We start from the raw sequence: 14,083 nt of genomic DNA, 5'->3' as shown, positions 1-14,083 counted from the left end.
CACCATGACTTACCAGCAGGCTGGTACACCAGTTGTGCATCACTCACAGTGCTCTCCCCTGCAAATAATTCCTAACACAGATAGACCTAACTGCAGCTAGACTACTGCAGTTCACCTACTGTACTTGTAGGGGTTCTCTGCCATAGACCAAGTGGAAGGATGAGTGGAATCAACTCTCACAGTAAAACCCCATGTGTTTTACTAACTAACTTTCTCCAGCTTGGTCTCTATAGAAATATAAATATCTGCAGATACAACCATGCTGGTAGGATCCATTAAGCCTGGCTTCCTTGAGGAAATAATGATTTTTTTAAATGAAAACTACTATCTCATGAAATTTTTGAAGGAAAGAGAAGACTGAAGCATGAGGAACATTGCCACAGACACACAAGCAGGAGAGCCTACCTGTGGACACTTGCTCCACTGTCCCCAGTCAGACACTGCACACTCACTGGGACAGTACAAGCTACACTTCTGCATGGTATCTGGGATTTCAGTCTGATTGCACAGTACACTGGGCACAGTCTCCCCTCCATGGTCCTCAGCAATACTCACACACCTGCACAGAAAACAGACATTTTTGTTAGAGGAGAAGGACTTGGGGACATTGGTTGATTAAAAACTCAACACGAGCCAGAAACATGTGCTTGCAGCCTTGAAGGCCAACTGCATCTTGGGCTATGTTAAAAGAAGTGTAAGCAGGATGGGGGAGGTGATTCTGCCCCTCTACTCTGCTTTTGTGAGACCCCCACCTGGAGTACTGCATCCAGCTCTGGTGCTCCTAACACAAGAAGGACATCAAGCTGGTGGGGTGGGTCTAAAGGAGGGCCACAAAGATAATCAGGTAGCTGGAGCACCTCCCCTGTGCGGACTGCCTGCAATAATTGGAGTTGTTCAGCCTGGAAAAGAGAAGGCTGTGGGGAGACCTTAGAGCAGTCTTCCAGTACCTGAAGATGGCCTACAAGAAAACTGAGGAAATTTTACAAGGGCTTATAGTGATAGGATAAAGGGGAATGGCTTTCAGCTGGAGGAGGGTAGATTTAGACCCTAGAGGTGTTCAAGACCAGATTAAACAATGCCTTAAGCCACCTTGTCTAGTGCAAGGTGTTCCTGCCCATGGCAGGGGAGATGGAAGTAGATGATCTTTAAGTTCCCTTCCTACCCAAACCACTCCATGATTCTGTGATTATATCCATGCTACAGAGGTGATGGATACCAAAAGATCTGCTTGACCCCATCTAGGCCACTATATGTAACACAATAGCTACATTCAGCACAAGTGGTCAAAAAGTGGACTCAATCATGTTAATGCAAATCAAACTCAGCTACACACACTGCACACTTCTGTTACTCACGGATTTCAATAACCACTTTAAATAAACATTTCAAACTTCATACAGAGGGATTTTAACTTTGATCGTCTGACAGATGAGTGAACAGAAGATGACAACCAGCAAGAACAAACCTCTGTGTTCCTGCTAGTAACATCCAAACATTTGGAAACAACTCAGCATTTCCCCGTGCCTGGGGAATGTATATTGACTAATAACGAATGCCACTCCAGTGCGTGCAGTGCCATTACTTGGGGAAAATGGTAGCAAATCAGAATATGGAGGCTCTGCACCTCAGGGGGCTTTATGTATATATGACATTTAGGCTGAAGAATTCCGATTTAAACATCATGCCTTCTTCCTGAAAGATGTCTTGATTGTAACACAAGGCTGCATCCCTGAGATGCTTAGCTGTAAACCACTGCATAGAAACTCATGCTTATTTTGAAATACACCCAACTCAGCAGCAGACACACTGTCAGATGAGCACATATTGCAGCTTTATGCAAGTTATGAACCAACTATTTTTAATCAGGGGTACCTGTGCTTTTGTGTCACTCACCTGACTTTCCTCGTTTGTATTCCTTCTCCACAGTGGAGGGAATTTTGTTCGCTGTTGATTTTGCATGGAGACCACGGTTCTACTACCCAAGAATACTGATTGCACTCGGTGTAGCATGGGACTGCCTCGTACACCTGCCAGCAGAAAGAATGAAAACTGTTCATCTGAACTATCCAGGTTAGCACCTCTGCAGAAAAACCTCAGCCAAAGCCAGGAAAGAGTACACTGAAAAATATCCTGGCTTACACTCCTTATGCTAAGGGTGCCACAATAGCTCTAAGTTCATTTATTCATCGTTGACTTGCCAAGGGAATTTTAAGTATATAGCAGTAGTATGCATGCAGCATCTTAGGAAACAGCTATTTCCTGCAGCCAGAGGAGGAACTCCATTATAATTTCATTTGCTCTTACTGTTCTTGCTATAATCTATCACGTGTCACTCATCAGGACCGTATGCCCCTCATCTTTTGATGTTTCAGAAGGTGTAAACTTAAAATCAGCTCTCATTTACTTTTGCTTCTTACATATCCTTGTAAGTCACTCGCCATAAGAGGCTGAAACTTCATGCATCCTGCAAATGTCATTTTTATACACAAAAATGGCAAATGTTTTCTTTTCTTCCCCTGCAAGTGATGTATCTCTAACATATCTCCTAATCAAACACAGCCAGGTATTCACCTGAACTATGGTAGTTACACTGAGAGAAAAATACAGCAAAAAAGCTTGACAAATGTGTTTGAAAGACGCTGGGTAATCAGGGTTAGAAGGAGCACAGTGAGATATGGTACCTTAGCAGATTTTTGGGTTTAAACAAATGAATGCATCAACAGTTCTATCACAGTAATGAATAGAAGTTATTTATTTTGAATCCAGTTGGTCTGCAGAAGCCGATTTGAAGATATGGAGTTCTCTGTTGCCTTGTACAAAGCATAATGAGCTGCCCTGGAAAAATACAGCACACCTAAAATTCCTTCTTCCACCTGCCAAAATCTTCTTGACCTTGCTGCAGTGGAGCCATTCAGTTCTCACCATTAAAATAACTGTAAATCAATAGACTTCCACTCAGCTACCTCCCTCCACAAAAAAACCCCAAACAAACAAAAAATTCAGACACAGTTAAAACAATTTATAGCTTGATTTTAAAATAGCAGATTATGACTACGGATGTTGTGGCCACAATAATAAAGAAACTCTATTTGCAGAATCCTGGAGGTGGGGGAAAGAGATACCAATGTGAAAACAAAAAGGTAACCTGCTAAAGAAAATCCCTCAGAGAGGGGACATGTCAGCAACTAATTTTAACTGTGGGTCTGTCTATATATTATGAATAGGTTTAGCAAAGACAAAAGAGTAAGAGAAGCTGAAAAGTGCAAAATATATGAAGGAGAAAAGAAAGGGAAGAGGGAAACGAAAGTTAGGAATGGTGGGGGCAAGCACAGCATGAATGAGTAAAGCATCATGTTCCATGCAGAGGAAGGGGAAAGGGGGAAGGAATGAAGAGGGCAAAGGCAATAGTACAATTAGTATCATTTTTTCCTACATAGTATTAAGGAACAAACCCTTTATCATCATCTGTACACAAATAATACCAGAAAATGTGCAAAATTTATGAGGACTACTACAGCATGGTGAAATGCACACAGTGACAGCATTTGGTACAGAGACCTCCTTTTGCACAAGTAAGTGGCATCACCCTACAGCCTTTTGGAGGAGCGCTGAACATGTGTGACATTTCCAGCTGCCACTTGACCTGCATGGAGGTCTTTGAAAGATCACAGTGCACCTTGATCACTCAATATAGGCTAATGACTTCAGTACAGCAAGGTGGCCTATCTATATCATACACAGGTGTCGTGGTTTAACTCTAGTTGCTAACTGAGCACCACGCAGTTGCTTGCTCACTCCTCCTCTGACCTGGTGGGATGGGGGTGAGAATCAGAAGAATAAAGTAAAATTTGTGGGTTGATAAAAGAACAGTTTAGTAATTGAAATAAAATAAAAAAGTAATATGAATAATAATTGCAATGAAAAGGAAGACAACAAAGAGAGAGAAAAATGAAGCAAACAAACCCCCCCACAAAAGTGATGCATGATGCTATTGCTCACCACCTACTGACCAATGCCCCATCGCTTCCCAAGCAGTGATCTGCACCTTCCCCAACAACTCCTTCAGTTTACATACCAGGCATGACATCCTATAGTATGGAATATTCATTTGGCCAGTTCAGATCAACTGGCCTAGCTGTGTCCCCTTGCACCTTTCTTGCAGTTTCTCGCCCCAAGCCTCCTTACTGGCAGGGCACTGTGAGAAACTGAGAAGTCCTTGACTCAGCATAAGCACTACTTAGAAACAACAAAAACACCAGCATGTTATGAACATTATTTGCATTCAAAATCCAAAACACAGCACTGCACCAGCTACTAGGAATAAAATTAACTCCATCCCATCTGAAATCAGGACAACAGGTATCTATATATTGTACAAAATGCATATAGAGGCTACAATTCCTAGACTGAGCAATCCGGACCACAAGTGCAACTAATTAACTACTGTATACAAGAGCAAAGAGAGAAAGCACCCACTCAGTACCCATGCTCAGCACCAACAAGTGGGGGATAGGTCAGGCATAGGGATATGTGGCTGCATGCTGAGCCCAGCACACAGCCACCATCTTGCCTTGGCCACACTGTCACCTTGAGGGAGTTACAGGTTCCTGCAGCCATTCCCCTGTGAGCACTGGGGAGAACAGCAATCCCTCTTTGAGCAAAATGAAGCCTTCACATTCCCCAAAGACAGCCAGGAGACGGATGTTGACACAGGGAGTATTTATTAGTTATCCTGCTCCACGGGGGAGAAGGAAAAACTACATTCTGCTTAAGCTGTCTGACAAAACATACGGTTGTTGGCAGGAGACCATTAGTTGAAGAGGTAAATGTGTGCTTAAGGAGTGATTAGAACTTCCCTCATCGCAGAGAGGAGGCAAAGCCAAAAGGGAGCAAAGGGACAAACTTGGCAAGAACTGACTGCTAGTGGGCAGGGAACCTGCAGTGTGGGGAGAAGGTGGCCCACCAGGCAGCATTAAGTGAGATAAAATTTACACATTAAAAAGTTAAAAGAAATTCCTGCTCTTTAGACTTTTGGCAAGAAAAACAAAGGTGGAAGAGGCTGGGAGGAGATGGCACGGAGGATGCCCCACAAGCCTGGCAGGGCAGCTTGGGCTGGTGTAGCACAAACAATGGCTTTAGGGATTGAAGATTCTTTTCCTTGCTCTAATTAATAACCTTCCTCAGGTTTAGAGGATATTGCTGTGGATTTTCTAGGTCATGACATGAGCACTGCAGCAAATAGCCTCTGCTCCTCGCCTGGACAACACCAAGAGCTTGGAAATCCTGGCTCATTGTGTCTGTGACCTTTCCTGTCACTGCATTACAACATGGTAAACATCAGACCTCTCCAAACCAGCACGGCTGACCTGCAGTCAGCAGAAACCTAACACCAGGAATTCACTGCAACTGCATTTTGGTGGTTAAAAGCTCCTGTGACATTTACCTGCTGTGATTTCTGTGCAAGAAAACCAGCAGGGTTTAGGCAGGGATGGGATGCCATGTGAACTAAAATCTATCTGAGGAAAGGTGTAAGGACAAAACAGAGATCCCATATGCAGTGACACAAATACACACGATGTGAAGTGGCACTTCAGATGTGCTCTTTCAGGAGCAGGCGGGATCACAACAATAAAGCCATTAATAGAGCATTTGTATTCCGCTGTCTAACCATGTCAAGCTGGTACAATTACACATGAAGTTCCATCAGCTCTCCTCCTCCCACAGACATCCTTCTCTGTGCTAGAGGCGGGAGGGCACACACCAGCCCCATGATCACTGTGGTACCTCAATACCTGGGTGGTCTGCTGCTGACCCCTTCAGCACTTCCAGTTTGGTCAGGATTCCCAGGATACACGCACCATCAACCCCCCAAAATACAATTGTTACAAACAACTCATTTTCCAAGGATATTGTGCTGACACCACTGCCTGTTCCTGACTGTGAACAGCCTCTCTCCTCTGCCCTGAATCAGTGTCAAGCAGTGCCATGTCCAGCAGTACCTTTGAGATGCCAGGAAGGTGTAAATAGCCACCACCTGTCATTGGGAGGGACAGATTTCTTCAGAGCAAATTACAGCATGCATTGGTAGACTCCATTAGGCTTTTAAATGGGAGTCTCAAAGAGATGCAAGATTTCCATGGGTGAAACTCTGTGGGTTTCCGTTTTGGAAGATGTGAATATAATATGTGGCTCTGCCTTTGCATTTAAAAACCACAGTGATGTGGTATGTGTTCATCTCCTCCACAGGACACTGTTTTCCTTCCATTTCTCTCTCCTAGCTTGACATAATTTCTTTTCAATCACTTCCAATCTCCCCCTTTTTTTATTAGGAAAAACAACCAGGCCAGACAACAAACCTTAAAGCCTTTCATTCCTATCTTTTGCTAACAGCTGCAGTACTTAAAGTGGTCAAAGAGAAGATGTTCTTGATGTTGCATTTGCGAATGATTTTGGACAATCCTTGCTGTTCTTTGAGTCCCACCAACCAGGGGAACCTGGGATTACTTCTCACCTCTGGGGTCCACAGGAGAACTCTGTGATGACCTTAAACAGAGGCTGGGATGGGATACGGTCCCCTCACTCAATCCAGGGACCCAAAGTGGATTTGGACGTGGGGGGGTTGCAATACAGTTTCAAATTAGACACAGTTTCAATATCCTGGCCCATATCACATTGGCCATCTGATACCTCTGCTGCAGATACAGAAGTCTCTTGTCCAGCTACATTACTTTTCTTCCCAAGCACAACGACAACTCCTTTGAAAATAAGCTGCTTAATGCTCACCCCTCCCCAAACCCACTGTGACAGTGCATTTTAAAAACCCTTCAGACTGAGCCCTCCAACATGTGTATGGAGCTGTACTACCACAATTCATCTCCTGAAGGACAGAAAATAAATGAAGTCCACGTGATGAGCACAGGGGGTCATTGTTCTGCACCATTCAGTGAGCAGAAAGAAGCTAGAAGCTGCAGACACATGACTTGTGCAGAGCTCAGCACCTATGGGACCAGCCTGGCTCCATCTCTAAGTGCCTCGTCTTTAACTCTTTCAAGAAATAAACCCAATCAAAACACTTCTAGTGTTTTAGGAAATTAACTGCTTTCCTCAATTTTTATTCATATTCATATACTGGATTTGGGGTTCAACGAACCAAGGGGTGAACTGATGCCTGGATGTCAGTGAGGGTTTTGCCAATGATTTCCACAGGACCACTGTTATCACTCTTTGCAGCCACAGTTAACCGGGAATACAGTAACATCTGAATCCTAAAATCAAGTTGATGGGCACAGTTCTAAAAAAATGAATGGGAAGAAAGATGAAAGCTGCTTTGAAAGAGACAAACCACTATAAGCTTGCCCTAAGAAAAGAACAGAGTTCCCACTCAATATAATGCAAACACTGAAGCCTTGAGAAAATAACTCAATGTCAAGTTACTTCAACAAAATATACAAACATTAATTTATTTATTTTCTTTCTTAATACCTGGTACTTGCATTTTAGTGAAAACTCCAAATATCTAACCAGGAGAGAGTTTTGATGTGATTTCTAACGTTCCAGAACTTACTTATTTAAATACAAGTTAGGAGTAGTACTGACCTTGCGAAGGACATACAGAAACAAGAGCACTCGCTCAACTCACGTGGTTCATTAAGAGAAATTCATACCTATATTTCAGGTAGCTTTATGATGACCACCTGCAGTGTAAACTAGAAAGAATGAGGTTCAATGCTTCTGAAAATCATAGTGACTTCATATTTCAGTGAACACCGAGATTTATTGTCCCTCAAGGTAAATATTGACTCTGGTTTTCCCTCAGTCGATATTTTAGCTTTCAAGACAGTAAATCTTGGTGTTCACCTCAACTAAAGTCAATATCTGCTTATTATATTAGAACAACCAAACTGATCACTGTAGCAGTTGCCTGAGACCCTAAGGACAGTCTCTGTGCTATTCATTTCTAATAAAAATGGGCTAAATTCTTTGCTAACATAAGTTCATTTCACATCACTGCCCTTATACCAAAGTTAGATCACACCTAATACATAGAAACAACCAGAACCAAAGAAATAACAACCTCATTTAAACTATGGAGACCACCAGAAATGACACTAAGGTTAGAAAAGATCTCATACAGGGAAGCTTGGTTGCAAAGACACTTGATGGCAAGGAAATTCAAGTGCAGAAATTAAATCCAATCCTGCTGAGGCTGGCCAGAAATTTGGTAATTGTTATATTTTTTTTGCATGTCCACTTTTATGTTCCTTGCATATCTGGGCTGCAAGAGGAGGCAGCAGTGAGATGCCAGCATGCAAAAGTGGCCCTCACCTTTTCTTGCAGCTTGTGGCCACTGCTTTGTGGTATCTGGACCACAGCCAGCACTTCCCTTGCAGCTAGCCTGACACAAATGGATCTACAGCACAACGGGACATACATCTTCAAAGATGTCCATCCACTACAATTAGCTGCAAATCTGACTTCTATGATGACTCCATATAGTTCATCCAAATGTGGTTGTAAGGTGCCCATACACTAACTGAATGCGTTTTATAACGCTCTCCTAGTGCCGTCGCATTCCACTTAATACCCAACCAGATAATTTCTAATAATGAGGTTCTTTTATTTAATTCTTTAAAACTGAATTCAAAATGGAGTACTTACTTTGTTAATTACTTAAGTGCATGTTTGATTTGGCAGATCTAAGCACATATTTAAAAGCTCCACTGAATTAACCGAGTCTCTGCGCGACACGCACTCGCGCATTAACAAACTCTACATCACAGAAACGGCCTCATTAAAATTTCAACGTTAAGTAGTTCTCCTTAAAAAGACATAGATTTTATTTCATTCTGGTTTATATATTGATCACCACCACCAGAAATACGCTAACTGCTCGCCACTATTAAATAGAGACTGAAAAATTAATTTCCGAGCAATTTGGATTTTGCAAAGCAGCTGTTTCACCGATGAACGCTTGCCTGTAGGTGCTGGCAGGCTGCAAACAGACAGCAAAATTAAAACAATCAATTGCTCAAGAATGACTTACAGCACATGGGTTTGAATACACCAGCATGTGGTAAGAGTTCTGAAATGATCAGAATTCCTGAGGTTGGGGTGTTTTTTTTTTATGCCTCTACTAGATGCCTGCACAAACGCTCGTGAAGCAAACTCAGCACTTTCAGTTTTCATTTACGCCCAAATCAAAGGAGTTAGTGTTTTTTACCTCCTTTGTGGTACAGAAAAAAGCAAATCAATTAGAGCTTTGCTAAGGCTATGAAAAGCCTTCTCTGGCATGGAACCAAGTTTATAGAAAGCCTAGACCTGCCTAAAACTTTGTAGCTAGCAAAAGGACGGGATCAATTTTATTTGATGTACAAAATATGAATGAAGAGTGCAGGCAATAATTACTATGGCACAGACACAAAGATCTATCAGTTCCTATCTCTGCCCTGTGGGCAGCATGGAAGACCCTACAGAAACAGATCCTTCACCATTACTCTGTGGGACTAGCCATGGTGATGGCCTTCAAAAAACACTGCTGAAAAATTGTTTTCATTGAGTAGGAAGGATAAAACAAGTTATCAATCCCCTGAAGTTTCCCCACTTTCTGATTATCTATTTTTAGTCTGACTCTCTAAACCACTCAGCTTTAATCCTAATTTACACATGAGAAAATTGAGGATGAAGAATCGAGTGATTTATTAGAGGCTGGTGAGGGAGCCCTCAGGGAGTGGGGGACTGAATCTGGAGATGCCCTATTTCTTGCACTAACTGGATGACACCTCAACTTAAAATCAGATATTGAAAAGTTCAGATGAAGACATTTAAGGATGAAATCATCAAAAAGAAGCAGCACCATAAAATTCTGGCTGTAAAATGAGGAATAGAGGAGAGATTAGGAAATCAGCAGGGTACTCTTTCTATAAAGACATCTGGGTGCTGCATTTTCCCTCCCCACAGCTTTAAGGGGCTTTTACCGTACCTAGCCTTCTGCTGGACTTTATGAAATGCTCCTAGGAAATCCCTTATTTTCTTCTAATGGACAATTAAATATGCAAAGACAGACACTGCTGTATTTAAAATTCTTCAGTGCAATGACTGGAAAATGTCTTGTTTAAAAAATTAATTGAAGTGAGCTCTGCTGAACCCCAGTCATTACTGCTCACACTTAGAGAGCTAACATGCTGCTCAGCAAGGTTTATTAATTCATATTTACTAGTGGCAAATGGTTTTATTTTCTGTAAGACTGGCACAGGCATTAAAAACACCGTGTTGTAATAGGGTAAAGCATGAGTGCTCCTTCCTGGAGATTAAAATAACAAGTTGGCATCATGCAGCACGTGGAAATATGAGAAAACACACAGCTCCCAGCCCCAGCCCTGCCTCCCTGGTTTTCCTCAAGGTTTTACTGTCTCTACAGACTTTGAGGAGTAGAACACAGCATGGCGTATAATGCTGCAGATATTGAGTATTTGTTTCTACCTGAAATCATCAGGTCAGACAATTTAGTCACTCCAAGTTATGCAATAAAATGGAGATGTTAAAGTGTGAATGGGGGATATGCAAATACTATCAGAAATTGACAGTTGCTTTTCTTTTTATTTTGTTTTCTTTTTTTTTTTTAAGTGATGTTTCTTCACTATTGAGAAAATATTGAATCTAGGTGAGATAAACAAATGTCATTTTACTATCTTGTCAAATACAGGAGTCCAAAGCAAGGCAGAAGCTCGTTAGGGAGAGATTTGGTGTATTTCTGCTGATTCCAGAAGCTGTAGGTGCTGTAGCTTCTGCTGTCTCCCTGTCACGAAGCTAGGCAAGCATAGCAAATTTAAGTAGAAATAAATAAATCAATGTCCTGTGTTTTTTGAAACAGCACACTTTGCCACAGCTGAAGGATAGTTTCAGGGGTAACAAACAAATGCGGCACCTCTCTGGACGAATCTCTTACGCAGTAACAACGCTGAATCCAGTTTTAAAGAGAGGAAGGAGGAAAAAAAAGCTGATTGATGAAGAACAACATCGAGGCCTCTTTTTACTAAATGAGAACGATAAGATAAGATGAAGACACATTGCAACACCAACCTGAGCCTTTGTAGATGTCCATGTTAGCAGGGCATGACAAGCAGAAAGGAAAGAAAATTATATATTCATTAGTTTAGCTGCTGTATGATAATATTGTGAAGACAAAAAAGGCAGAGATCTGCTTAAAATAAAATTGCCACACTGTCAGGTTGCATTCAATTCTGTGATTTCCCCAGCTTAAAAAGAAAAAAAAAAAAAAAGAGGAAAAAAAAAATCCCTCAAGCAGAAATCAGGCATTTATTTGTGAGTGAATGAAAAGCACGAGTATGCTGAAGAATAAAGCAGAGTTCATTCAGCTTCCTCCAGTAATCTGGATTTCATCAGTGTGTCTCACAATCAAAGCCTCAGGATAATATAAAAGAAAAAAAATATTTAAAAAAAAAAATCTGGTGAAGGACCCCCACAACTCTGGAATATCAATCACAACAGATAGGAAAGGCTTTCAGACATTTAAATCATCATTAGATGCCACTGCCTCTAGTGAAGCCTGCAGATGACATGGCAGGCGGCACACAGCCAGGTGGCCCTTATCAGGTGGGCACTGATCTCCAAGAACACCATCAATAAGTCCAAGTAGATTTCATAGTGGAAAATATAATTAAATGATAAAAATTCAATAACAGGGGCATACAGCATATGCACATCCTACAGACAAGGAGGGCTGTGTGGGGCAGCTGACACCAAGATCTCCAGGGGTGGACTGGCAGTGCAGGAGCTGCATTACTTAAGTCTGTATCAAATCATCCTGCAGCCCACAGGCAGCCTCACTGAAACAGCATGGACAACACCAGCTTTTGCTATCAAAGCCTGGTGCTCTCACTCCTCTCATCTGATTGAAATGCCAAACAAAACCCACACAGACATGTGCCAGGAGCCATCCAGGCTTGGGGGGACCTGCGATCACTGTGTTCCTCTGCTCAGCCAGCCTGAGCGCTCCTGAACCAAACCACAGCACTTCAGCAGGTCAAAAACCTGCCCTGGTGGGATATGAGTGAGTGATTACTAGATCCAGAAGGCAAGTCATCTGTCACATGAAATGAAATAAATGCCAGTAGTAAACACAAACAGTCCCAAAGAAGCACTTTCTTTGTAGGCATCTGTACAATAGGCAATTTAAAGAAAAGACCATCAGAGCTTACTGCTAAGTTAAAAATGATGCCTTGGAGACAAAGTTTCATCTCTAGTCTTTCTTTTAAGATATTTTAAATCATTTCAAGGTCTAAAAACTTCAAATTGATACTCTGTAAGTTTATTTTCATGAATGAATTAACGTGGCAGAGCAGTCACACGTTTGTCCTTACGCAGCCTGCTCTTGGACTGACAATTTTTCCACACAGGATTTAAATCCAGTTAGCCAGCAAGAACAATTTGATTGATGGCACTACAGACAAGCAAAAGAAGAAATTAGGAAGTGTCAGGCAGTTGAAAGTTATGTTTTCTGAAACACACTTCCATGAGACTATGCCAAAGGCTCTAGCCTCTTTCAGAGAGAACTTGCTAACTGCTCCTGGGGCTTCCTGCAGTCACAGCAAGGAACAGTCCAGTTTTAGGTTCCTGCAAAAGCAGGAATAGAAATGCAAACCAGCTTGTACCCTGATTGTTTCATTAGGATGAGACTGTCACTCTCCCCACAGTTTACTCAGCAGCAGCTCTGGTTCATCCTCAGCAGCAGCCATACAGAAATGGATGTTCATAGGGAGAGCAGGACAGATGCTGATGAATGAGTGACAGATCCCATAGCTTCAGAGCTCAGAAAGATCACCCACAGCCTGATTAGTAACCAGAGATGGAAAATTTTTCTTAGAAGAGGAAGTTACTGCAGGAACCAGGATATTTGACAGCCTGTTGCATCACATATTTGTGATAGCTGTCTTATTGCCAAGACAGGCAGATGTTAGTACTGCGTTTAGACGCAGCATTAACTTGAGCAATTTTCTCTGTATAATTACAGGTAGCACAGACCTCCTAGCAGTGCTGCTGAGAGGCCAGCCTCATGACAAGGCAGATGAATTCACAGATTTCAAGGCAGCTACAGTCACACTGCCTCACACTTAGAAATCCTGCAGTTGTTACTGACAGGTTTTATTGGTATTTCTTACAGGTGGATCTAGACAGAAAAGATTTAAGCATCAAAGAGACAATTTTTCTTCCCCAAATGCAGATGTTCAATAATAGTGCTGTGCAGCAGGGAAAAGCCATGATTCTACCTGTGACTGCTGCCCAGCAAGAACATCCATATTTAATAAACTAAAGGCTCCTTTGAGTCAAAAGCTAAACTCTACCCAACCTACTTCAAACATCAGAATGCATGCATTCTATCCCCTGTGCCAAAGGATAAGAAGGAAGTTATTGCAAGGTGTCTCAAAGGTCTTTTCCAACCTGGTTAATTCTGCATTCTGTATTCTCTATGGGACTGGGAATCTTTTAGCTGCACTTTCATTCCTTTCTTTCAGAGCAGGTAATAAATATTTTCAGATTCCTATATTTCTATCCATATTATGAAGTTGAACACTTTACATGAACTTGTACAAATCAACATCATAGTATCACAGTGTCAGTCAAGATTGGAAGGGTCTACAAGGATCATCTACTTCCAAACCCCCTGCCATGGGTAGGGACACCTCACACTAGATCAGGCTGGCCAGAGCCTCATCCAGCCTGGTCTTAAACACCTCCGGGGATGGGGCCTCAACCACCTCCCAATGAATCAATGGAAACCACCTCCCAGTGCATCAATGGAAAGTCTTCCACTGTTTGGGTCTATTGTAGCAAGTAAGGAATGGCTGGATATTTGTAAGTATATCACTAAAATTTAGGGGGAAATTACTGATCATAGGAAATTTTTGCTACAGTTCCTATTTATTCAAAACATACATCAATGGTGCCTATACATGTTGCTGGCTAATGAAGGGCTATATAAAAGCCAAGTAGTAGTCTGACTAGGAATGAATGTCTAATTCCACACATGCATGCCTGTGGCACTCTAAATGTAACTAAAAGGAAG

At 42.0% G+C, this 14,083-nt stretch overlaps 1 protein-coding gene across 1 annotated transcript in view; it reads right to left on the bottom strand.

Moving 5' to 3' along the window:
• THSD7B (thrombospondin type 1 domain containing 7B) overlaps positions 1-14,083 on the bottom strand; it is a 296,164-nt gene that overhangs the window by 39,022 nt on the left and 243,059 nt on the right. Inside the window, exons 15-16 of the mRNA XM_054177216.1 lie at positions 1,894-2,027; positions 406-559 (exon numbers count right to left, since the gene is read on the bottom strand). Coding sequence (XP_054033191.1) covers positions 406-559; positions 1,894-2,027 — 288 coding nt within the window. The remainder of the gene's footprint in view (positions 1-405; positions 560-1,893; positions 2,028-14,083) is intronic.

This window comes from Dryobates pubescens, chromosome 2 (genome assembly GCF_014839835.1).
Source record: "Dryobates pubescens isolate bDryPub1 chromosome 2, bDryPub1.pri, whole genome shotgun sequence".
Classification (NCBI taxonomy): Eukaryota; Metazoa; Chordata; class Aves; order Piciformes; family Picidae; genus Dryobates; species Dryobates pubescens.
The sequence above is the reverse complement of the archived record's forward strand: the minus strand, read 5'-3'. Positions and strand labels throughout refer to the sequence as shown.